The sequence below is a fragment of the Oncorhynchus mykiss genome, chromosome 15, assembly GCF_013265735.2.
Source record: "Oncorhynchus mykiss isolate Arlee chromosome 15, USDA_OmykA_1.1, whole genome shotgun sequence".
Taxonomy (NCBI): Eukaryota; Metazoa; Chordata; class Actinopteri; order Salmoniformes; family Salmonidae; genus Oncorhynchus; species Oncorhynchus mykiss.
Genome location: NC_048579.1, coordinates 39,739,889 through 39,766,123, shown reverse-complemented (window position 1 = coordinate 39,766,123; position 26,235 = coordinate 39,739,889). Strand labels below are relative to the sequence as shown.

Genomic DNA, 26,235 nt, shown 5'->3' with positions numbered 1-26,235 from the left:
CAAAAAAATACAGTTTTATATCTTTATGTTTGAAGCCTGAAATGTGGCAAAAGGTCACAAAGTTCAAGGGGGCCGAATACTTTCGCAAGGCACTGTATATGAATCTTATCTGATGTTAACAAGTTATTGATTTCATAAACCTTATTTCTAAGGCTACATATATTAATATGGGTTATTTTCAGCCCTTTCCTGGGTAGCTTATTAGAGATAGACATAATATTGAAAAGTGCAGACAAAGCAAGAGAAAATAATATACATTCAGCAGTCCATTAATCAATTGGTGTGTGTGCTGCGGGTTTGAGGCTACGAACCCATAGGCTTGACTCTCTCATCCCTTCCAGGCTTCTGGGTGGGAGTGTGAACAATGAGCCTGTTGTACGCAATGTCCCCACGTGCTCTGGCAGCTTTCAGCTTTCTCTTCTGGCGCAAAGAACAGCTAGCTACCTTGTCCATGAACCTTAGGAACTTGACCACTATCGGCCTGGGCCTATCACCTGGACCGGTGGTGGGTTTTCCAGTCCTGTGGGTGTGCGCTCCACCTCAATCTTCCTGTGGTCCATCTTCAATTTCTCAGAGATCATTTCCCTCACTTTGTCCTCAGACTCCATCCACGTCTCGGGCAGATTCTGCAATTCTGTCCACAACCATGTTGTTTCGCCTTGATTGTCCCTCGAGATAATCAAATTTCTCTGTCATTGTTATCATGGATTCACATACAGAACTGATGTCCTCTCTCAATGGTTTATAGATTGCTGTCATCATGCCGTTCTCCTATTTCAACTCGTCGAGCTGACCCTGGGAGAATTGCAAACTATTCTTCAGGTCCTGAACCTCTCTGGTCAGGTTGTCCATTCTTTTATTAGTAGAATCCACAAGTATTTGAACAAAACACTTGAAACTTTTTTCTTGTTGTTGTAACAACTGCTTATAGGTTTCTTTTTGTTAATTAAAAGATCCTCAACGTGTGATAGACACCACTGGCACTGTCCTCAACAGTACTCCCGCCGGCTTGGTCTTTGTCATGGTAGCTAGCAATGTATGTTAGGCTGTTACACCTCGCAGTTCCAGACAGGGCAGGTGACAGGGAAAATTGAAAACAACAAACAGCAAGGATCTAGACAGCCACAAGCTCGGGACAATCCGCGGGTCCCAGCCACAATGGCTAACTGCGTCGCGGGCTGCGTTCAAGAACACCTCGCTGGCTTGATGTCCAGCTAGCTAGCAGCTAGGCTAGCTGTGACACCAAATAGCTCCTCAGACCCGTCCTTGGTCGGCAGGATCACTGTAAAGATGCAAGCAGTCCCAGCAACTGATGCCAACTGCGTCACGGGATCCAACATAAGAAGCTAGGTAGCTACCAAAAACTTCCCAATATACTTTTAAACAATAAACTTTCCAGACAAACAAAACTGAGCTCTTCCTTGTTCTGTGTACAACAGGAAGTGACAATGAACAAAGTAATAAATCCCCAAATGTTTGCTGAAGTGAACACCCAAACGCAGTTGCCGTACCAAGCGGTGATACAGCCCGACAGGATGCTTTCAATTGTGCATCTGTAAAAGTTTGTGAGGGTTTTAGGTGACAAGCCATATTTCTTCAGCCTCCTTTCCACCTTCTCTCGATGCTGTCCCATCGATATGGATAAGGGTGTGCTCCCTCTGCTCTTTCCTGAAGTCTACGATAAGCTCCTTTGTTTTGTTGACGTTGAGTAAGAGATTATTTAACTGGCACCTCTTCCCTGTAGGCTGTCTCGTCATTGTTGGTAATCAGGCCTACTAATGTTGTGTCGTCGGAAAACTTGATTGAGTTGGAGGTGTGCGTGGCATGCAGTCATGGTTGAACAGGGAGTACAGGAGGGGGGTGAACACTCACCCTTGTGGGGTGTGTTGTTTCCTACCTTCACCATCTGGGTGTGGCACGTCTGGAAGTCCAGGAACCGATTGCACAAGGCAGGGTTCAGACCCAGGACCCTGAGCTTAATGATGAGCTTGGAGGGTACTATTGTGTTGAATGCTAAGCTCAAGTCAATTAACAGCATTCTTACATAGGTATTCCTCTTCTCCACGTGGAATAGGATAGTGTGCAGTACGATGGCAATTGCATCGTCTGTGGATCTATTGGGGCGGTAAGCAAATTGAAGTGGGTCTAGGGTGTCAGGTAAGGTATAGGTGATATGATCCTTAACTAGCCTCTCAAAGCACTTCATGATGACAGAAGTGAGTGCTACGGGGTGATAGTCATTTAGTTCAGTTACCTATGCTTTCTTGGGTACAGGAACAATGTACAATGTAAACAATGTACAATGTAAACAATCTTGAAGCAAGTGGGGACAGCAGACTGGGATAGGGACAGAGTTAATATATGTCTGTAAACACTCCAGCCAGCTGACCTGCTCATGCTCTGAAGGCCGTCTGGGCCGGCAGCTCTGAAGGCCGTCTGGGCCGGCAGCCTTGCGAGGGTTAACACTCTTAAATGTCTTACGTCGGCCACAGAGAAGGAGAGCCCCCAGTCCTTGGTAGCGTGCTGCATCGGTGGCACTGTGTTATCATCAAAGCGGGTGAAGAAGGTGTTTAGCTTGTCCGGAAGCAAGACGACGGTGTCCGCGACGTGGCTGGTTTTCCATTTGTAGTCCGTGATTGTCTGTCGACCCGGCCACGTACGTCTCATGTTTGAGGCGTTGAATTGTGACTCCACTTTGTCTCTACTGACGTTATGCCTGTTTGATTGCCTTACGGAGGGAATAACTACACTGTTTGTATTTGGCAATATTCCCAGTCACCTTGCCATGGTTAAATGTGGTGATTCGCACTTTCAGTTTTGAGCAAATGCTGCCATCTATCCACTGTTTCTGGTTTGGGTAGATTTTAATAGTTACAGTGGGTACAACATCTCCTATACACTTCCTGATGAACTGTGTATCCGTCAATGTTATTCTCAGAGGCTACCCGGAACATGTCCCAGTTCGTGTGTGCAAAACAATCTTAAAGCATGGAATCTGATTGGTCACACCAGCGTTGAATAGACCTGAGCACATATATTTCCTGTTTGAGTTTCTGCCTGTAGAAAGGGAGGAGCAAAATGGAGTCGTGATCAGATTTGCCGAAGGAAGGGCGGGGGATAACCTTGTAGGCATTTTCGAAAAGTTGAGTAGCAGTGGTCCAATGTATAGGTACAACTTTGGTAGAATTTTCCTCAAGTTTGCATTTTTTAAATCCCCAGCTACAATAAATGTGGCCTCAGGATATCTGGTTTCCAGTTTGCATAAAGTTCAGTGTAGTTCTTTGAGGGCCGTTGTGGTATCGGCTTGAAGGGGAATATACACGGCTGTGACTATAACCGAAGAGAATTCTCTTGGGAGGTAATACGGTCGGCATTTGACTGTGAGGTGTTCTAGGTCGGGTGAACAAAAGGACTGTACGTTTCTGTATGTTATCACAATCACACCATGAGTAGTTAATCATGAAACATATACCCATGCCTTTCTTCTTCCCGGAGAGTTCTTTATTCCTGTCTGTGCGTGGCACTGAGAACCCAGCTGTCTGTATGGACGGGGACATTATATCCCGAGAGAGCCATGTTTCCGTCAAACAGAGTATGTTACAATCCTTGATGTCTCTCTGGAAGGAGATGATCGCCCTGAGCTCGTCTACTTTATTATCCAAAGACTGAACATTAGCGAGCAATCTACTCGGAAGCGGTGGATGGTGTCCATGCCTCCTGAGTCAGACCAGAAGTCCACTCCGAATACCTCTTCTCCACCGCCTGTGTTTTGCCTCTAGAATAAGTTAAATTGCCCTGGGGGGTATGAACAAAGCTCCAATTCGGGAAAGTCCTATTTCTGGTGAGTTACCGCCGCTCTGAAATCCAAAAGTTATTTCCGTCTGTATGAAAAAACATTTCTGGGCTAATTATGTAACAAATAACACACAAAAACTAAATAGCTTAGGAGCTAGATGCAGAGCTGCCATATGTCATTCCCAAAAAGACTTGAGGCTGTAATTGCTGCCAAAGGTGCTTCAACAAAGGACCGAAAACTTATGTAAATGTGATATTTCCAGGTTTTTTTAAATCATTATAATTGCAAAAATTTATAGAAACCTGTTTTTGCTTTGTCATTTTGGGGCATTGGGTGTAAATTGATTGGGGGGGGACGATTTAATCAATTTTAGAATAATCTACAACGTAACAAAATGTGGAAAAGTCAAGGGGTCTGAATAATTTCCGAATGCACTGTATGTTGCACTGTAGGTGGTGATGCTCTGCAGTTCAAGACACATTCCTGAAGACTAGCCTGTTTTTGACCTTGATTGTTACCTGTGCCACAGGTGCAACAGATTCTGACCTACGAAGACTCTGTGGCAGCCCACCTGTCCAAGATCTTGACTTCAGATCAGCACTCAGTGGTCATCTCCTCAGCTAAGTATGTTTGTCGCTTCAATCAGTCTGTCTGCCTGCTCACTCCATACCGTTTCTTAGGTGTAGGTTTCCGTTGCCCTGAGTGTGTTGTGTGTTGTGCATGTTCGTAGGGTACTGTGTGAAACAGTGAAGGACTTTGTGGCTCGAGTGGGGAAGGCCTACGAGAAGAACAAGGAGAGCTCTGAGGAGTCAGAGGCTATGGCCAAGAAGGTAAGCTGTGAGGAACCATGGCTTTGTACCAATTATCTCACCTTGCTGACATCCCTTCACTGATTTTATGTAAATGACTGGTTTAGGAAATATGGTGGAAACTCCCTCCAGCCATATTTGCACTAATCAAGTGAATCAGAGCTGTGTTGATTGGTCGATTGGTTGCAGTGTGGGGTTCTGAGGGAAAAGCTGGACTCGCTGCTGAAGACGCTCAACGAGGAGGCGCAGGCATCTACTATGATGCCTGCCCCCCCCCCAACCATCGCTGAGGAGCAGGAGGAGGGCGAGGGAGTTCTGGTGCCATCGTCGCCCTCACCCGCCACCATCTCGTGCTCCCCCAGGCCCCTGACGGCCATCTTTAAACCCAGGGAACAGCTGATGCTGAGAGCCAACAGCCTGAAGAAAGCCATCAGGCAGATAATCGAGCACACTGAGAAAGGTGAGATGTTACCTTCCTACCGCTACTTCTGTTCTAATTGGTATGGGTCAATTCAGGAAGTAAACTGAAAGACTTCCGTGAAAAGCAATTCTGAATATTGGAATTAGATTTACAGTAAGGTTATTTGTCCTGTAAGGGAAGTTTTTGTCTGTGGTAAAAAAAAAAAAAAAACATAGTAGACTACACTGACCGACTTGGCATACTTGATGTTTCATATGTTACATAAAAACAGAGGACAGACGAAAACTTCAATGCCATAAGCATTGCAACAGTAGAGCAGGACTCCTGGGCAATCTTGTGGCCAGTCTCAGATCAGGCTTGCCGCCCGTATGATAGTTATTGGAATAGGAATTTCAGTTAACTTCCTGAATTGAGTGAAGCAAAATGGAATGGATGTACCACGACCCCCATATAATATAGTTGCTATCTATACTTATCTATACTTATCCAAAAGAGAGCGGTTTTACCTCTCTACTTTTTCAACATACCTGCTCTTGTTGCTGAACGGTCTTTCTCTCCATTCTTCTATCAGCGGTGGACGAGCAGAATGCCCAGACTCAGGAGGTGTTTGCTCTGGGGATGGAGGAGGAGGAGGAGGAAGAGCAGGACAAGCTGTCTCTGCAGTCGTCCTACAGCGGGAACGCCTGTAACAGCACCAGGGGCCATCCAGTCCGCAGAGGTTAGTCATTGAACCCTGAGTCTCCCAACCTGGGTCGTGTTAATTTGGTACCAAACATAAGAAAACAGTCTGAACCAGGGAAGGATCACCTTTTAAATTGTTTTTAATTGCATGCCCTAATGAATACGGCCCAGACGATACGGATGATTTTAATTAAAGATGCGTGCCTATTTAGTATTGAAGATTTTCACTTATAAATGTGCATTTTTCAAATTTAAGGAGTGGGCCTTTAATCAAGATCCCAGTGTCTCATGTCTTTCTGTGTCTTTGTTTCATCCTGTAGTGTCCAAGACTCCTTGTGAGAAGCTCATCAGCAAAGGAAGCCTGTCAGTGGGCAGTTCTGCGTTACTTCCCGCCCAGACAGGAAGTCGCGAGAACATGCCGATGCTCAACACCAAGATCCTCTACCCAAGTAAGGGCATAAATTCTCACCAGCTCTGTACCGAGGGCCCTCAGTTCCCTAATCCCAAATCAACCCCTACTCCCTTGGACACTATTGTACACTGTAGTGCTGTGCGATTAGTGCTTTTTGAAGTCTGTTCGATTATAAAAAACAAATCACAATTTTCAATATCTTTTTTAATCAAATGCACTATGCATTATGTGGGTTGAATGCTGTAACAACACAGAATAAAACAAATAATAAAAGTCCCTGGATAGTAGTGACTGCCCATTACTGTTAATCACTTAAAACCATCAGTTATTCACATTACTTTACTTTAATAAAATATTTCAGTTGGTGTATATAACATTTGTTTTGTTTGATCATATTATTTAATTCCAAGTAATCATCTCATCTCTATAGAACTGCTGCCTATGCTGTCTGACAAAATCACTATTTTAGTAGTTCTTCAAAGCAAAGTACAGTTGAAGTCGGAAGTTTACATACACTTAGATTGGAGTCATTAAAACTAGTTTTTAAACCACTCCACAATTTTCTTATTAACAAACTATAGCTTTGGCAAGTTGGTTAGGACGTCTACTTTGTCCAACAATTGTTTACAGGCAGATTATTTAACATATAGTTCACTGTATCACAGTTCCAGTGGGTCAGAAGTCTACAAGTTGACTGTGCCTCTAAACAGCTTGGAAAATTCCAGAAAATGATGTCATTGCTTTAGAAGCTTCTGATAGGCTAATTGACATAATTTGAGTCACTTGGAGGTGTACCTGTGGATGTCAAGGCATACCTTCAAACTCAGTGCTTCTTTGCTTTACATCATGGGGAAATCAGCTAAGACCTCTTGTCTGGTTCTGGTTCATCCTTGGGAGCAATTTCCAAATGCCTGAAGGTACCACGATCATCTGTACAAACAATAGTATGCAAGTATAAACTCCATGGGACCACGCAGCCATCATACCGCTCAGGAAGGAGATGCGTTCTGTCTCCTGGAGATGAACGTACTTTGGTGCAAAAAGTGCAAATCAATCCCAGAACACCAGCAAAGGACCTTGTGAAGATGCTGGAGGAAACCGGTACAAAAGTATCTATATCCAAAGTCAAACGAGTCCTATATCGACTTAACCTGGAAGGCTGCACAGCAAGGAAGAAGCCACTACTCCAAAATCGCCATTAAAAAAGAGACCAAGTTCGTACTTTTTGGAGAAATGTCCTCTGGTGTGATTAAACAAAAATAAAACTGTTTGGCCATAATGACCATCCCAGTTTGTAGGAAAAGGGGGCGGCTTGCAAGCTGAAGAACACCATCCCAACCGTGAAGAACGGGGGTGGCAGCATCATGTTGTGGGGGTGCTATTCTGCACCAGGGACTGGTGCACTTCACAAAATAGACTGCATCATGAGGAAATAAAATTATGTGGATATATTGAAGCAACATCCCAAGACATCAGTCAGGAAGTTAAAGCTTGGTCGCAAATGTGTCTTCCAAATGGACAATGACCCCTAGCATACTTCCAAAGCTGTGGCAAAATGGCTTAAAGACAACAAAGTCAAGTTATTGGAGTGGCCATCACAAAGCCCTGACCTCAATCCCATAGAAAATGTATGGGCAGAACTGGATGTATGGGCAGAAAGGATGTGCAAGCAAGGAGGCCTACAAACCTGACTCAGTTACACCAGCTCAGGAGGAATGGGCCAAAATTCACCCAATTTATTGTGGGAAGCTTGTGGAAGGCTTCCCGAAACGTTTGACCCAAGTTAAACAATTTAAAGACAATGCTACCAAATACTAATTGGGTGTTTGTAAACTTCTGACCCACTGGGAATGTGATGAAAGAAATAAAAGCTGAAATAAATCATTCTCTCTACTATTATTCTGACATTTCACATTCTTAAAATAACGTGGTGTTCCTAACTGACCTAAAACATGGAATTTTTACTAGGATTAATGTCAGGAATTGTGAAAAACTGAGTTTAAATGTATTTGGTTAAGGTGTATGTAAACTTCCGACTTCAACTGTAAATAAGGCATACATTTAGGACTGCTGAATACCAACTATCAATCACTTAGATCATGTATTTTCAGGTAAATATACCTTGCGAAGAAACTGCCTACTATGTATCCCCTCATGGTCCACATTCTTCTGTCCCTTACGTAGCAGGCGAAAAAGAAACACAGACCTGACAAGTATCCACGCAATGGATTATGGTCATTGTAGAGTTAGGGTAGCCCAGAAAACTTGATAATTATGTAGAACATTGGCCTGTAGGTCACTACAGCTCCCAACTACAATGCACAGTTTTGGCATGATCTGATTAATCTCTAGAGAAACTCACATTGAGCTCATTGAACTCACAGAAAATTGAATTCAAATAATTGAACCAACGTTGGACAATTATTTGTTTAAATAACTAAAAATTGCTGACATTTTGGTTAGTCGCTCAGCTCTAGTGCACCGACTTTTATCAATATTACACTTTATATTCCTGTGATATACTTTTGCTCTCTTTGTGCTCAATTATCTGTCAGTGTGTCTTAAATGTGTGTGTGTTTATGTGTGTGTTCAGGTCTCAAGGCTGGTATCTCTGGCTCCCTCTCCAGCAGTTCAGTCATCAGCAGACTGCTGGTCAATGCTGACTCCTTCAGCTGCGACCCAGAGACCTTGTGAGTGTCTCGTTTCAGTCTTTCTCCTCCTTCCCTTAAAGGGTTAGTTAACTTTTTAGGTTTTAGATTATTTTCAACTCAACTGTTGTTATTTCATCCAAACCGTTTGTAGGTTTTTAGCTGGTTATTAAACAACATCAAGAATCTCCTGACCAGTGTCTTTGGAGCATGGAGCAATGCTAGTGGAAATGGATTGAACTAGCTAGTGGTGTATTGAAAATGAGTTTTGCCTTCCTCTTTCCATGTTTCTGCTTTCCCCATGCGTTTGAAGTGAACTATCACTTTAAGCCCAACCTCATCATCATCTACCTTTTGCCCCAGAGTTGTGAGTGACCATATACTGTGTTTGGTTTCAGTGACTGCTACACTGAGAAATGTGTGATGAACAACTACTTTGGGATCGGCCTGGATGCTAAGATCTCACTGGACTTCAACAATAAGAGGGATGAGCATCCAGAGAAGTGCAGGTAACTGAGGAATGAGGCAGAGCCTCTTGTCTGCTAACTAAACCAGATAGATACACCCAGTACTGGATAGGGTGATAAGCAGAGATGGAGTCTGATCTCGTGGTCTTTGTCTTGAGACCGCATAAATACAGTGTTGGTCTGGTCATGGTCTCAGTACACAGGGTCTGAAAAACGCTTTCAGTGCAAACTTATACGACAAAAATTACATAAAGTATGTAGAAAAGATTATGGAAATAACAATCACCTAAGTAAAACAAAACAGTCGGGGAGAATCGAAAATTCAAAAAACTATTAATTCAGGAGTATTTTTGTCTTGGCTGACCGGGCAAGTAGGGCACACCAATTGGGGCCCACTTTGATTTTCTTATAATGTTTGAGCATAAGAACACAGCGTTAAGCCAAGGAAAAATGCTCAGAATTGTATGAAATGACTCCCCGTCAGTGCATTTTCGTGATTATTTGGACAAAAATCTTTGCAAAATGTCTGTATTGCCGCAGCAAAATCAAGCATTTTTGGAAGAAACACCCAAAATCTGTTTATAGCTCAGACACTTTGTCCTTTAGAATAGCATTTCCTTCCAGTTCTGTGCTACTGCTCTCCACAAAGAGCCTAACCTTTGTTTGTTGAACATAAAGTACATTTCTTTGTGTTGTGTGTGTGTGTGTGTGTGTGTGTGTGTGTGTGTGTGTGTGTGTGTGTGTGTGTGTGTGTGTGTGTGTGTGTGTGTGTGTGTGTGTGTGTGTGTGTGTTGTGGCTCAGTCACTGTGTTCATTTGTGGTTCGGTCTGTGTTAAGGAGTCGCACCAAAAACATGATGTGGTACGGGGTGCTGGGCACCAAGGAGCTGCTGCATCGCACCTACAAGAACCTAGAGCAGAAGGTATTGTTGGAGGTAAGAAAACACAACAGCAGCCAAGTTGGTGCAACTAAGGGTACGCCACATTGAGATTTTGTCTGAATATTCTGGGTGGAGCCAATGGTTTTTCAATGGGTGTCATCCATTGCTGGATGAATGACAATGGAGATGAGTTGACATTGTCCAACAAAAAACTTGTCCGACAAAGAACAATATATTCGCCTTTGTTCGTGCGCAACTCATCCGTAAAAAAAAGCAGAGATGCGTTAACATTTCAACAGACAAAAACGGACAATGATGAACGTCATATACTATTTTATATGTGTCATGCGCCTCAGTGTGCCATACACTAAAGAGACTTGACTGTCATACCATAACACTTACCCTGACCCTAACCCTGTTGGGCAATCTGGAATTGGCATATCCGTTTTTAGACTTTTCAATTAATGTCTGGTGGTGTTAATTGTGATTGTGGGAGTTTGTAACCGAACATATGCAGACAGTTTTGTTCTGTTACTGTATGATAATGTGTGTGTGTGTGTGTGTGTGTGTGTGTGTGTGTTTAGTGCGACGGGAGGCCTATCCCCCTCCCCAGCCTGCAGGGCATAGCTGTCCTGAACATCCCAAGCTATGCAGGCGGCACCAACTTCTGGGGCGGGACCAAAGAGGATGATGTAAGTGTCATCAAAACCCTCTCTTTGTGTTGTTGTTGCATAAGTACAATATGACTCTATAGGCAGCTGGATATTTTTTTATAACACTAATACATAAAGATTATATGACATTGTAACAGTACTCACATGTTTCTTCCACATTTTTGTTTTTAATGTTACTAAAGCATCTTTAGGTCATTGTTATGTAAATCGCATGTATTCATAATATTTTTATAATAATAATTATTATTATTTATCCCCTTCCCTTTACAAAACCAGAATACCCCCTGGACAAATTTGACCCATTTCACATCAACCCCCCCCCCCCCCCCCCCCCCCCCAGTCAGCGTTCATGTGTGACTAACCACATATGAGATATACAATGAGTGTATAAAACATGCTCTTTTCATGACATAGACTGGCCAGGTGAGTCCAGGTGAAAGTTATGATCCCTTATTGATGTCACTTGTTAAATAGATGAAGGGGAGGAGATGGGTTAAAAAATAAGCCTTGAGACATGGATTGTGTATGTATGCCATTCAGAGGGTTCAAAACATATTGATGCAGTAGTAGCTAAGAGGGGGGGGAAGTCTGTCTATAATAAAGCAATGCTCTGCCTTAACACCATCAACAAGGCAGGTCCTACAGTCCCTAGACTACTGTTCAGTCGTGTGTTCAGATGCCACAAAAAAGGACTTAGGAAAATTGCAATTGGTTCAGAACAGGGCAGGACGGTTGGTCCTTGAATGTACACAAAGAGCTAATATTAATAATATGCATGTCAATCTCTCCTGGCTGAAAGTGGAGGAGAGATTGACTTCATCACCACTTTTATTTATGAGCGGTGTTGACATGTTGAATGCACCAAGCTGTCTGTCTAAACTACTGGCACACACCTCGGACACCCATGCATACCCCACAAGACGAGGTCTCTTCACAGTCCACAAGTCCAGAACATACAATGGGAGGCACACAGTACTACATAGAGCCATGACTACATGGAACTCTATTCCACATCATGTTACTGATGCAAGCAGTAAAATTAGATTTAAAAAACAGATGAAAAAACTGTTTATGGAATAGCGGGAACTGTGAAGCAACACAAACATTGGCACAAACACATGCATACACACACACACACAATAACATACGCCCGTTACATACACATGGATTTAGTACTGTAGATGCAGTGGAAGTCGGAAGATTACATACACATTAGCCAAATACATTTAAACTCAGTTTTTCACAATTCCTGACATTAATCCTCTTAAAAATGTCCTGTCTTAGGTCAGTTAGGATCACCACATTATTTTAAGAATGTGAAATATCAGAATAATAGTAGGGAGAATGATTTATTTCAGCTTTTATTTCTTTCATCACATTCCCAGTGGGTCAGAAGTTTACATACACTCAATTAGTATTTGGTAGCATTGTCTTTAAATTGTTTAACTTGGGTCAAACGTTTCAGGAAGCCTTCCACAAGCTTCCCACAATAAATTGGGTGAATTTTTTGGGTGAAACGCTAAAGTTTGTGTAAATGTGAATTGAATGTAGGAGAATAACACACAATAGATCTGGTTTAGATAAAACAATGAAAAATATATAATAATATATATACATTTACAAAATAACATGGGTAACTATTTACACACTTTGAATATTTGGAAGACCCTCAGTCCTCTATCAAATCAAATCTATTTATATAGCCCCAGCCTAAAACCCCAAACAGCAAGCAATGCAGGTGTAGAAGCACGGTGGCTAGGAAAAACTCCCTAGAAAGGCAAAAACCTAGGAAGAAACCTAGAGAGGAACCAGGCTATGAGGGGTGGCCAGTCCTCTTCTGGCTGTGCCGGGTGGAGATCACAGTGGTTGTAGAGGGTGCAACAGGACAGCAGCTCAAGAGTAAAAATGAACAGTTTAGGGTTCCATAGCCGAAGGCAGAACAGTTGAAACTGGAACAGCGGTAAGGCCAGGTGGACTGGGGACAGCAAGGAGTCATCATGCTAGGTAGTCCTGACGCATGGTCCTAGGGCTCAGGTCCTCCGAGAGAGAGAAAGAGAGAATTAGAGAGAGCATACTTAACCTGTAGTGACACCCCATCCCGTGAACGGGACCGTTGTCATCATCTGACACTAATTAGAATAACGCAACGGACATAAATCTTCCTAGAAAATATTCCTATTCATGAAAATCACAAGTGAAATATATTGGAACACAGCTTAGCCTTTTGTTAATCACCCTGTCATCTCAGATTTTCAAAATATGCTTTACAGCCAACGCTAGACAAGCATTTGTGTAAGTTTATCATAGCCTAGCATAGCATTATGCCTTGCTAGCAGCAGGCAACCTTGTCACGGAAATCAGAAAAGCAATCAAATTAAATAGTTTACCTTTGATGAACTTTGGATGTTTTCACTCACGAGACTCCCAGGTAGACAGCCAAAGTTCGGCTACCTCTGTATTTTATGTGAGAATCTCTCTCGGAGCCACCATGTGACCACTTACGCAATGTGGCCGCCTACGGCTATTCTTCAACAGAAATGCGTAAAACTACGCCACAATGCTGAAGACACCTTGGGGAATACGTAGAAAGCGTAAGCTCGTTGATGGTACATTCACAGCTGAAGGAAGTCATTGGAACGCAGCGCTTTCAAAACCTGGGACACTTCCGGATTGGATTTTCTCAGGCTTTCGCCTGCAACATCAGTTCTGTTATACTCACAGACAATATATTTACAGTTTTGGAAACGTTAGAGTGTTTTCTATCCAAAGCTGTCAATTATATGCATATTCTAGCATCTTTTCCTGACAAAATATCCCGTTTAAACGGGAACGTTCTTTTTCAAAAAATGAAAATACTGCCCCTTAACACCACACAGGACACCGGATAAGACTCCCATTCGGAGTAAGTGTCACCGTGAAAGAAAATGTTCAGTTAGAATAGTTTCACATATGAGCCCTGTATCAACAGGTATAATAAACAGATATACAGTGCCTTGCGAAAGTATTCGGCCCCCGTGAACTTTGCGACCTTTTGCCACATTTCAGGCTTCAAACATAAAGATATAAAACTGTATTTTGTGAAGAATCAACAACAAGTGGGACACAATCATGAAGTGGAACGACATTTATTGGATATTTCAAACTTTTTTAACAAAGCAAAAACTGAAAAATTGGGCGTGCAAAATTATTCAGCCAATTACTTTCAGTGCAGCAAACTCTCTCCAGAAGTTCAGTGAGGATCTCTGAATGATCCAATGTTGACCTAAATGACTAATGATGATAAATACAATCCACCTGTGTGTAATCAAGTCTCCGTATAAATGCACCTGCACTGTGATAGTCTCAGAGGTCCGTTAAAAGCGCAGAGAGCATCATGAAGAACAAGGAACACACCAGGCAGGTCCGAGATACTGTTGTGAAGAAGTTTAAAGCCGGATTTGGATACAAAAAGATTTCCCAAGCTTTAAACATCCCAAGGAGCACTGTGCAAGCGATAATATTGAAATGGAAGGAGTATCAGACCACTGCAAATCTACCAAGACCTGGCCGTCCCTCTAAACTTTCAGCTCATACAAGGAGAAGACTGATCAGAGATGCAGCCAAGAGGCCCATGATCACTCTGGATGAACTGCAGAGATCTACAGCTGAGGTGGGAGACTCTGTCCATAGGACAACAATCAGTTGTATATTGCACAAATCTGGCCTTTATGGAAGAGTGGCAAGAAGAAAGACATTTCTTAAATGTCTTAAATTTCTTAAAGTGTCGTTTAAAGTTTGCCACAAGCCACCTGGGAGACACACCAAACATGTGGAAGAAGGTGCTCTGGTCAGATGAAACCAAAATTGAACTTTTTGGCAACAATGCAAAACGTTATGTTTGGCGTAAAAGCAACACAGCTGAACACACCATCCCCACTGTCAAACATGGCTCGAGCTGTTTTGCAAGGAGGAATGGGAAAAAAAATTCAGTCTCTCGATGTGCAAAACTGATAGAGGCATACCCCAAGCGACTTACAGCTGTAATCGCAGCAAAAGGTGGTGCTACAAAGTATTAACTTAAGGGAGCTGAATAATTTTGCACGCCCAATTTTTCTGTTTTTGATTTGTTAAAAAAGTTTGAAATAGGCTATTTCATGTGGGTTGGGGTGGGGCGGCAGGCACACGCATCTCACATTTCATGACATTACATGTTTATATATTGCTTCTAAATGTAAAAAAAAAATCACAAATAATATTTAATATTATTAATTTCAAACAAGGGCATTAGCATGATAAGAACTTACCAGTCCAAAACGATGTCCTCTCCCGTTCAAAAATTATTCCTCCACAATCGCTAAATGAAGCGTCCTACAACAATCTCTGTCTCACCTTCCCAATCAATTTATTCTAAAATTGTGTGTACATCTGTATATCTAGACTTAGATTTAGCTTTCCCTGCCTTAGTCGCCATAATGATTGATATATAAACAGCTGAATCTGCGCGTTCACCAAACAATGCAGTGCGTAATATGCGTAGCTCTTTCCGGTATGAAACTTCAATAGCGAATGACTCACTTTACGCTTACGCTTACTACATGGGTTGGTCTTGCAACACATGAACATGGCGTATTGCCGTTTAGCTCAGCTCATTGGCTATCTACCCAGCTAGATTTCAAGACGAACAGTGGTCATTGGGTTAAAAGACAGTCAATCAACGAAACAGCGGGCAAATCATTGGTGCACAATGATGTCATGACTTGTTATCTTCAAATCGGTTTCTTTCAGTCAATACGTCCCGCGAAATGGCCCATCACGTTTGATTGTGTTACAAACAAACCAGTTGATTGCAGTGAAACCAAACATGACTGGAAAAGTCACTTTCTGTGTGGGTTATTTACCTGTAATGTGTCGTCGAAAATGGAATGAGACGGAATGAACCGACACAAGCGGTTCACAAAATGTTTCGTGTTAGGCTATAAAAACGGATTTTATCAAACAAAATATCATGCATTGTGTAACAATGAGCATTGGAATTGCAAACAGACGAAGATCGTCAAAGGTAAACAATTTATTTTAATGCAGTTTGTGATTATGTTACGCCTGTGCTGGTTAAAATTGTTTTTTTTTATGGGGCTCTATGCTCAGATAATCGCATCGTATTCTTTCGCAGTAAATCCTTTTTTAAATCTGACAACGCAGTTGGATTAGCAAGATTCTAGGCTTTCGATACATGTGAAACACTTGTATTTTCATGAATGTTTAATATGACTATTTATGTAGCGATCACCGTATGTTGTGGAATTTCAGCCCGCTAGCGGGTTCCGTGCGCAGAGGTTAACTTGGATCAAACGTTTCGGGTAAACTTTCACAAGCTTCCCACAATAAATTGGTTGACTGGTGTAACTGAGTCAGGTTTGTAGGCCTCCTTGCTCGCACACGCTTTTTCAGTGTTGCCCACAAATATTCAATAGGATTGAGTTCAGGGCTTTGTGATGGCCAGTCCAATACCTTGACTTTGTTGTCCTTAACTTCTTATGGGCAGCGTCCCACCTGGCCAACATCCGGTGAAATTGCAGAGCGCAAAATTCAAACTACAGAATTATAAATATTTCACTTTCGTACAATCACAAGTGTAATACATCAAAATAAAGCTTAACTTCTTATTAATCAAGCCGCTGTGTCAGATTTCAAAAAGGCTTTAAGGAGTAAGCACGCCATGCGATTATCTGAGGACATCGCCCCGCATACAAAAGCATGAAAAATATATTTCAACCAGGCAGGTGCGCCACGAAAGTCAGAATTAGCGATATAATAAATGCCTTACCTTTGATGATCTTCTTCTGTTGCCACTCCAAAAGGTCCCAGATACATCACAAATTGTCCTTTTGTTCAATAATGTCTTTCTTTATATCCATAAAAACTCAGTTTTGCTGGCGCGCTTCAGTCAATAATCCACCCAGTTTCCCTCCATCAAAATGCATACAAAATGAATACCAAACGTTACTGATAAACTTTTCCAAACAAAAATGTTTAGAATCAAACCTTAGTTACCCTAATATGTAAATAAACGATAAAATTTCAGATGGAGAATCGTTATTGCCTTTACCGGAGAAAAATACCAAAGAACACGCTCTCATCCACGCACTTGGAAACACTACAGACAAAATGGGAGCCACCTAGAAAAACTACAATTTTTGGCTAATTTATCCAAAAACCAGCATGAAACTCTTTCTAAAGACTGTTGACATCTAGTGGAAGCCCTAGGAACTGCAATCTGGGAGGATTTCGCCTTATAATAAAAGTGTCAGCCATTGAAAACAGTGGTAGGCTGAAAAAGTTTTTTTGGAGGGTGGGATGGTTTGTCCTCGGGGTTTCGCCTGCCATATCAGTTATGTTATACTCACAGACATTATTTTAACAGTTTTAGACGTTTTTGAGTGTTTTATATCCAAATCTACAAATTATATGCATATCCTAGCTTCTGGGGCTGAGTAACAGGCAGTTTACTTTGGGCATGCTTTTCATCCGGACGTGAAAATACTGCCCCCATACCCAAAAGAGGTTAAGCCATTTTGCAATAACTTTTAAAGTATGTTTGGGGTCACTGTCCATTTGGAAGACCCATTTGCGACCAAGCTTTGACTTCCTGACTGATGTCTTGAGATGTTGCTTCAATATATCCACATAATTAATTTTCCTCATGATGTAATGTATTTTGTGAAGTGCTCCAGGCCCTCCTGCAGCAAAGCACCCCCACAACATGATGCTGCCACCCCCGTGCTTCATGTTTGGGATGTTGTTCTTCGGCTTGCAAGCCTACCCCTTTTTCCTCCAAACATAACGATGGTCATTATGGCCAAACAGTTCTATTTTTGTTTCATCAGACCAGAGGACATTTCTCCCAAAAAATACGATCTTTGACCCCATGTGCAGATGCAAACCGTAGTCTGGATTTATGGCGGTTTTGGAGCAGTGGCTTCTTTCTTGCTGAGCGGCCTTTCAGGTTATGTTGATATAGGACTCGTTTGACTGTGGATATAGATACTTTTGTACCTGTTTCCTCCAGCATCTTCACCAGGTCCTTTGCTGTTGTTCTGGGATTGATTTGCACTTTTCGCACCAAAGTACGTTCATCTCTAGGAGACAGAACACGTCTCCTTCCTGAGCTGTATGATGGCTGCATGGTCCCATGGTGTTTATACTTGCGTACTATTATTTGTACAGATGAACATGGTACCTTCAGGCTTTTGGAAATTGCTCCCAAGAATGAGCTGATTTCTTTTGATTTTCCCATGATGTCATGCAAAGAGGCACTGAGTTTGAAGGTAGGCCTTGAAATACATCCACAGGTACACCTCCAATTTTCTAAAATTATTTCAATTAGCCTATCAGAAACATCTAAAGCAATGACATCATTTTCTGGAATTCTCCAAGCTGTTTAAAGGCACAGCCAACTTAGTGTATGTAAACGTCTGACCCACTGGAATTGTGATACAGTGAATTATAAGTGAAATAATCTGTCTGTAAACAATTGTTGGAAAAATTACTTGTGTCATATACAAAGTAGATGTCCTAACCGACTTGCCAAAACTATAGTTTGTTAGCAAGAAATTTGTGGAGTGGTTGTAAATGAGTTTTAATTAATCCAATCTAAGTGAATGTAAACTTCCTACCAAATAGGGATTTAGTACTGTAGATATTTGGTAGTGGTGGAGTAGGGGCCTGAGGGCACACAGTTTTGTGAAATCTGTGAATGTATTGTCATGTTTTTAAAAATGTATAAACTGCATTAATGGGGATCCATAATAAATATAAATGGGCAAGACGAAAGATTCAAGTGAATTTGAACGGGTTATGGTAGTAGGTGCCAGGCGCACCGGTTTGAGTGTGTCAAGAACTGCAATGCTGCTGGGATTTTCACGCTCAACTGATGTCCACCACCCAATGGACATCCAGCCAACTTGACACTATAGGAAGCATTGGAGTCAACATGGGCAAGCATCCCTGTGGAATGCTTTCAACACCTTGTAGAGTTCATTACACATTGAGGCTGTTCTGAGGGCAAAAGGGAGTGTATCTCATTATTAGGAAGGTGTTCCTAATGTTTTGTTCGGAAAGTATTGAGACCCCTTGACTTTTTCCACATTTTGTTAAGTAACAGACTTATTGTAAAATGTATTAAAATGTTTTTCCCTATCATCAATCTACACACAATACCCCATTATGACAAAGCAACAAATGTTTTTTTAGACATTTTTGCTAATTTATAAAAAATGAAAAAAAAACAGACCCTTTACTCAGCACTTTGTTGAAGCACCTTTGGCAGTGATTACAGCCTCAAGTCTTCTTCGGTATGATGCTTGCAGATCCTCTCAAGCTCTGTTAGGTTGGATGGGGAGTGTCGCTGCACAGCTATTTTCAGGTCTCTCCAGAGATGTTCGATTGGGTTCAAGTCTGGGCTCTGGCTGGGCTACTCAAGATAATTCAGAGACTTGTCTTGGCTGTGTGGTTAGGGTCGTTGTCCTGTTGGAAGGTCGCCCCAGTCTGAGGTCCAGAGCGCTCTAGAGCAGGTTTTGATCAAGGATCTCTCTACTTTGCTCCGTTCATCTTTGCCTCGATCCTGACTAGTCTCCCAGTCCCTGCCACTGAAAAACATCCCCACAGCATCATGCTGCCACCATCATGCTTCACCGTAGAGAAGGTGCCTTATTTACTCCAGACGTGATACTTGGCATTCAGGCAAAAGAGTTCAATCTTGGTTTCATCAGATCAGAGAATCTTGTTTCTCATGGTCTGAGTGTCCTTTGGGTGCCTTTTGGCAAACTCCAAACGGGCTGTTGTGTCTTTTACTGCGGAGTGGCTTCCATCTGGTCACTCTACCATAAAGGCCTAATTGATGTAGTGCTGCAGAGATGGTTGTCCTTCTGGAAGGTTGTCCCATCTCCACAGAGGAACTCTAGAGCTCTGTCAGAGTGACCATTGGGTTTTTGGTCACCTCCCTGACCAAGGCCCTTCTCACTCGATTGCTCAGTTTGGCCGGGCAGCCAGCTCTTGGAAGAGTCTTGGTGGTTCCAAACTTCTTCCATTTAATAATGATGGAGACCACTGTGTTCTTTGGGGACCTTCAATGCTGCAGAAAGGTTTTGGTAGCCTTCCCCAGATCTGTTCCTCGGCACGATCCTGTCTCAGAGCTCTATGGACTATCCCTTTGACCTCATGGCTTGGATTTTGCTCTGGCATGCACTGTGAAACCTTATATAGATAGGTGTGTGCCTTTCCAAATCTTGTCTAATCAATTGAATATACCACAGGTGGACTCTAATCAAGTTGTAGAAACATCTCAAGGATGGTCAATGGAAACAGAATGCACCTGAGCTCAATTTCGAGTCTCATAGCAAATGGTGTGAATAAGTTTCTGTCTTTGGTGTTTAATAAAGTTGCAAACATTTTAAAAACACTGTTTTCACTTCGTGTGTAGATTGCTGAGGAAATTGTTTTATTTAATCCATTTTAGACTAAGGCTGTAACATTACAAAATGTAGAAATAGTCAAGGGGTCTGAATACTTTCTGAAGGCACAGTATGTTCACACCCCCTGACATTAATTTTTTTGTGTTACAGCCTGCATTTAAAATCAATTACATTTTGATTTTTTTTGTCACTGGCCTACATACAATACCCCATAATGTCAGTGGAATTATGTTTTTCAAAATGTTTACAAATGAATTTGAAAAAACACAGACATGTCTGAGTCAATAAGTATTCAACACCTTGGTTATGGCAAGCCTGAATAAGTTCAAGAGTAAACATTTGCTTACCAAGTCAAATAAGGCAAAGGACCAAACAGATTTAATCGCAAATATCAGGGAGGTTTTCCAATGCCTCACAAAGAAGGGCACCTATTGGTAGATGTGTAAAGTACGAAAACCAGACATTGAATATCCATTTGAGTATGGTGAAGTTGTTAATTACACATTGGAGTGTTTATCAATACACAGTTACTACAAAGATACAGGCGTCCTTCCTAACTCAGTTGCCGGAGAGGACGGTGACTGCTCACAGATTTTTTACATTTACCCACCTACCAGTAAGTGCTCTTCTTTACGAGGCATTGGAAAACCTCCCTGGTCTTTGTAATTTAATCTTTGTTTGAAATTCACTGCTCGACTGAGGGACCTTACAGATTATTGTATGTGTGTGGTACAGAGATGAGGTAGTCATTCATGTTATACACTATTATTGCACACAGTGTGCACTTATTTAGGCTTGCCATAACAAAGGGTTTGAATACTTATTGACTCAAGACATTTCAGCTTTTAGTTTTTATTAATTTGAATAAAAGTCTAAAAACATAATTCCATGTATGGGGTATTGTGTGTGTAAGCCAGTGATACAACCTCAATTTAATATATTTTAAATTCAGGCTGTAACACAACAATGTTTTGAATAGGGTGTGAATACTTTCTGAAGGCACTGTATATGTGACATGCTCTTTCTATGACACCGACTGACCAGGTGAATCCAGGTGAAAAATCCACTTCAGTCAGTGTAGATGAAGGGGGAGACGGGTAAAAATATATACTTTTAAGCCTTGAGACATGGATTGTGTATGTGTGCCATTCAGATGGTGAATGTGCAAAAGACAAAATATTTAAGTGCCTTTGAGTGGGGTATGGTAGCAGGTGCCAGGCACACCGGTTTGAGTGTTTCAAGAATGCTCAAAAGTTTCCTTTGTGTATCAAGAATGGTCCACCACCCAAAGGACATCCAGCCAACTTGACACAACTACGGGGCGGCAGGGTAGCCTAGTGGTTAGAGCGTTGGACTAGTAACCGGAAGGTTGCGAGTTCAAACCCCCGAGCTGACAAGGTACAAATCTGTCGTTCTGCCCCTGAACAGGCAGTTAACCCACTGTTCCCAGGCCGTCATTGAAAATAAGAATTTGTTCTTAACTGACTTGCCTGGTTAAATAAAGGTAAAATAAAAAAAAATAAAAAAATTGGAGTCAACATGGGCCTTGTAGAGCTCATGCCCCAATGACTCAATATTAGGAAGGTGTTCCTAATGTTTTGTACAATCAGTTTATGTAAAAAATGACATGTCCTCATCCCTGCAGACGTTCACGGCGCCGTCCTTTGACGATAAGATCCTGGAGGTGGTGGCGGTGTTTGGCAGCATTCAAATGGCTGTGTCCAGAGTCATCAACCTGCAGCACCACCGTATCGCACAGGTAACACACACAACATTTTCACAAACTCTGAGAGTGTGGAATCCCTCCACATCCTCATAGAGGATCTAGATACTTTTTCAAACCTCTCTGGATTAAAACCAAATTGTGATAGATATTATGTATTCGAACACAAGAAAAGACAACTTTTACATTACCGTGTAGTTTACCAATAAAGTTTTCTGACGGGGATGTGGACGTACTCAGTATACATATCCCGAAAGCAAGAAATAATCTCACTCCAATACATTTTTATAGAAATTTAGCAAAAGTAGATAAGATCTTGCTGCCGTGGGAAGGAAAATAGCTGTCTATTTGTGGAAAATTCTGCCTGATTTATCTCTTTAGTCACATCACAGTTGACCTATTTGCTTATGGTTTTGCCTACACCTAGCAACCTGTTTTTTTTTTATTATATGAGCAAAAAATATAGATTTTTTTTTGGAATGGCCTATTTATGTAATGAATATGAATTCGGAGTGCAGAAATGATTAAACATTAAAACATTAGACCTTTCACTAAAGGCGTCAGTCATACAAAAGTTATACTTAAACCAATCTGGTTCTCTTGCAAATTAGTAAGAATGTCTCATCCGATGTTCAAGAATGGTTTTCCCATTATTCAGATTACAGCCGCTCACTTTCGGTTATTTGAAAACAAAATTATCTCAAAAATATAAAAAGTTGGTTGCAATTTCAGTTTAATCCACCAGAAAAGACAGAAGAAATAATACAACAAATATTGTGATTAAACTCAAGTATACTAATTGATATAAACCGTTATAAAAAAATATATATATACATTTACAAAAAGTTATAATATTTGTAAATTATATCATAAATAGGACTGGTGGAGTTATGTCACACATGGAGCTAACACAAATATATGGAAATGTATGCTCTACCCAAAATTACAACCAAGTAATTGCAGCATTACCACAAAAATGGAAGAGGCAATTGGAAGGGGGAAAAAGTAAGGAACTTGTCTGTCGGCCCTGCATTATGGCTGCAATCCCGTTAACAAGAGCGATATGACAACAACCAGTGACAGGGCGCCATATTCAAAGGAACAGAAATCTCATAATTAAAATTCCTCAAACATACATGTATCTTATATGGTTTTCAAGGTAGTCTTGTTGTTAATCCCACCACAGTGTCCAATTTCAAATAGGATTTACGGGGAAAGCACCACAAACGAATATGTTAGGTCACCAACAACTCACTAAAATACACAGCCAATTTTACCCGCCAAAGAGAGAGAGAAAAAAAGCACAAATAGAGATCAAATTAATCACTAACCTTTGATAATCTTCATCAGATGACACTCATAGGACTTCATGTTACACAATACATGTATGTTGTGTTTGATAAAGTTCATATTTATATAAAAAAATCTGAGTTTACATTGGCGCGTTCACTAGTTCCAAAAACATCCAGTGATTTTGCATAGCCACATCGATTCAACAGAAATACTCATCATAAATGTAGATGATAAGACAAGTTATACACATGGAATTATAGATATACCTCTCCTTAATGCAACCGCTGTGTCAGATTTCAAAAAAACTTTACGGAAAAATAAAACCATGCAATAATCTGAGACGGCGCTCAGAATAATAGTCGCATAGCCGCCATGTTGGAGTCAGCTATAACCATAAATTACATGCTAAATATTCCCTTACCTTTGATGATCTTCATCAGAAAGTCTCCAAGGAATCCCAGCTCCACAATAAATGCTTGATTTGTTCGATAATGTCCATTATTTATTTCCAATTAGCTACTTTTGTTAGCGCGTTTGGTACACCTATCCAAACACTGGAGCTGGTCGACAGTTTCTTCGGACAAAAACTTCAAAAAGTTATATTACAGGTCGAAGAAACATTTCAAACTAACTACGGAATCAATCATTAGGATGTTTTTAACATATAGCTTCAATAGTTCCAACCGGAGAATTGCTTTGTGTCTAGAGGATGAACAGAACGCAGGAAGATATCATTTGCTTTGCGCGTGACCTTGAACTGGCACTCTGCCAGTAGTCTGATGCATTCTGTTCTTATTCAGCCCCACTTCACAGCAGAATCTTCATTCATATCTAACAGGGATTTCAAAAGGGAATGGTTTGACAATATACCAGCCTCAGATTTCTCACTTCCTGTTTGGATTCCTTCTCAGGATTTTGCCTGTCATATGAGTCCTGTTATACTCACAGACATCATTCAAACAGTTTCAGAAACGTCAGAGTGTTTTCTATCCAATACTAATAATAATATGCATATATTAGCAAATGAGACTGAGGAGCAGGCCATTTTCTCTGGGCACCTTTCATCCAAGCTACTCAATAGTGCACCTGCAGCCATAAGAAATTAAAGACCAAAATTGGTTAAAGAAAATTGTGATGAATAAAATTATACCAGTTTCATTTAAGGATAAAAAATGAGACAGATGTGCCATATAGATTCCAAAATAGTTGGGAAGAAATGTTTGATTCCGTGGCAGATGGGTTATGAATTGATACGCAAAACGACACTGTCCATATGTAGCTCAGTTTTGGTCACAGGTCCAGGAATGGCTGAAAAATTGCAGCATTTACCTGGAGCTAATGGTGCAAATAGCAATACTGGGTGATTTAAAAAGTCATAGTCAATTGATCAATAATATAATAATACTTTTAGCAAAAATCTTTGTGCAATATTGCTTTTGATATGATTTTCTGGTAATTTGTTTTTTTTTTTCAATCATTTATTTAGTGCTTCTCAGTTTTAAGTGGTATATTTTCAAAATTCATAAGTACCAATCTCTAAACTGATAACACTTGTAATGCTCCCTATCTTTATAGTCAGAACCTTTGATTGTGCTTTCACCCTTGAGTCATTCATGAAAAATGTATGTTTTCCGTGAAATACCATGAGAACATTTTCATTTAGTCACCAATACATCAGCTATATTGGCTTACCATTTTAGTCATGTTAACTTCCATTTAATCCAATAGCAAAAAATACAAGATACACATTTCAAAACTATTCTTTTTGAAGTGCTTAATAGAAATAAAAGTAGATGGTAAATATCATTTTCATACAGTTCTTGACAAAAAACATTTTATTTTATCATTTTTAACCAATGGCAGGTTTCATTATCCTTAGACATTACATACATAGGACAAATCATCAGGAATAGGGGTATTGTAAAGCAGTTGGCGACTAACAATGTAGCATGATGTGGTATGCCATTTCTGCCGTATCCAACACTGTACAAGATCACCTTTTCGACGTGACTTGTCAACTGATACAGTATTGCCTGTCTCTCTGCTTGAAGCCACATTCATATATAATTTGGTTTTACCTTCCAACATACAGTGGGGCAAAAAAATATTTAGTCAGCCACCAATTGTGCAAGTTCTCCCACTTAAAAAGATGAGAGAGGCCTGTAATGTTCATCATAGGTACACTTCAACTATGACGGACAAAATGAGAAAAAAATCCAGAAAATCACATTGTAGGATTTTTAATGAATTTATTTGCAAATTATGGTGGAAAATAAGTATTTGGTCAATAACAAAAGTTTATCTCAATACTTTGTTATATACCCTTTGTTGGCAATGACAGAGGTCAAACATTTTCTGTAAGTCTTCACAAGGTTTTCACACACTGTTGCTGGTATTTTGGCCTATTCCTCCATGCAGATCTCCTCTAGAGCAGTGATGTTTTGGGGCTGTTGCTGGGCAACACGGACTTTCAACTCCCTCCAAATATTTTCTATGGGGTTGAGATCTGGAGACTGGCTAGGCCACTCCAGGACCTTGAAATGCTTCTTACGAAGCCACTCATTCGTTGCCCGGGTGGTGTGTTTGGGATCATTGTCATGCTGAAAGACCCAGCCACGTTTCATCTTCAATGCCCTTGCTGATGGAAGGAGGTTTTCACTCAAAATCTCACGATACATGGCCCCATTCATTCTTTCCTTTACACGGATCAGTCGTCCTGGTCCCTTTGCAGAAAAACAGCCCCAAAGCATGATGTTTCCACCCCCATGCTTTACAGTAGGTATGGTGTTCTTTGGATGCAACTCAGCATTCTTTGTCCTCCAAACACAACGAGTTCAGTTTTTACCAAAAAGTTATATCTTGGTTTCATCTGACCATATGACATTCTCCCAATCTTCTTCTGGATCATCCAAATGCTCTCTAGCAAACTTCAGACGGGCCTGGACATGTACTGGCTTAAGCAGGGGGACACGTCTGGCACTG

General features: G+C 41.0%; 1 protein-coding gene across 4 annotated transcripts in view; it reads left to right on the top strand.

The window, feature by feature from the left end:
- LOC110490047 (diacylglycerol kinase delta) overlaps positions 1-26,235 on the top strand; it is a 113,708-nt gene that overhangs the window by 65,512 nt on the left and 21,961 nt on the right. For all 4 annotated transcript variants that reach the window (XM_036944350.1, XM_036944349.1, XM_036944348.1 and 1 more), the window contains 10 exons: positions 4,326-4,420; positions 4,527-4,626; positions 4,795-5,065; positions 5,598-5,744; positions 6,028-6,156; positions 8,713-8,809; positions 9,166-9,276; positions 10,072-10,168; positions 10,699-10,806; positions 21,883-21,996. In XM_036944350.1, the coding sequence (XP_036800245.1) occupies positions 4,326-4,420; positions 4,527-4,626; positions 4,795-5,065; positions 5,598-5,744; positions 6,028-6,156; positions 8,713-8,809; positions 9,166-9,276; positions 10,072-10,168; positions 10,699-10,806; positions 21,883-21,996 (1,269 nt within the window). The remainder of the gene's footprint in view (positions 1-4,325; positions 4,421-4,526; positions 4,627-4,794; positions 5,066-5,597; positions 5,745-6,027; positions 6,157-8,712; positions 8,810-9,165; positions 9,277-10,071; positions 10,169-10,698; positions 10,807-21,882; positions 21,997-26,235) is intronic.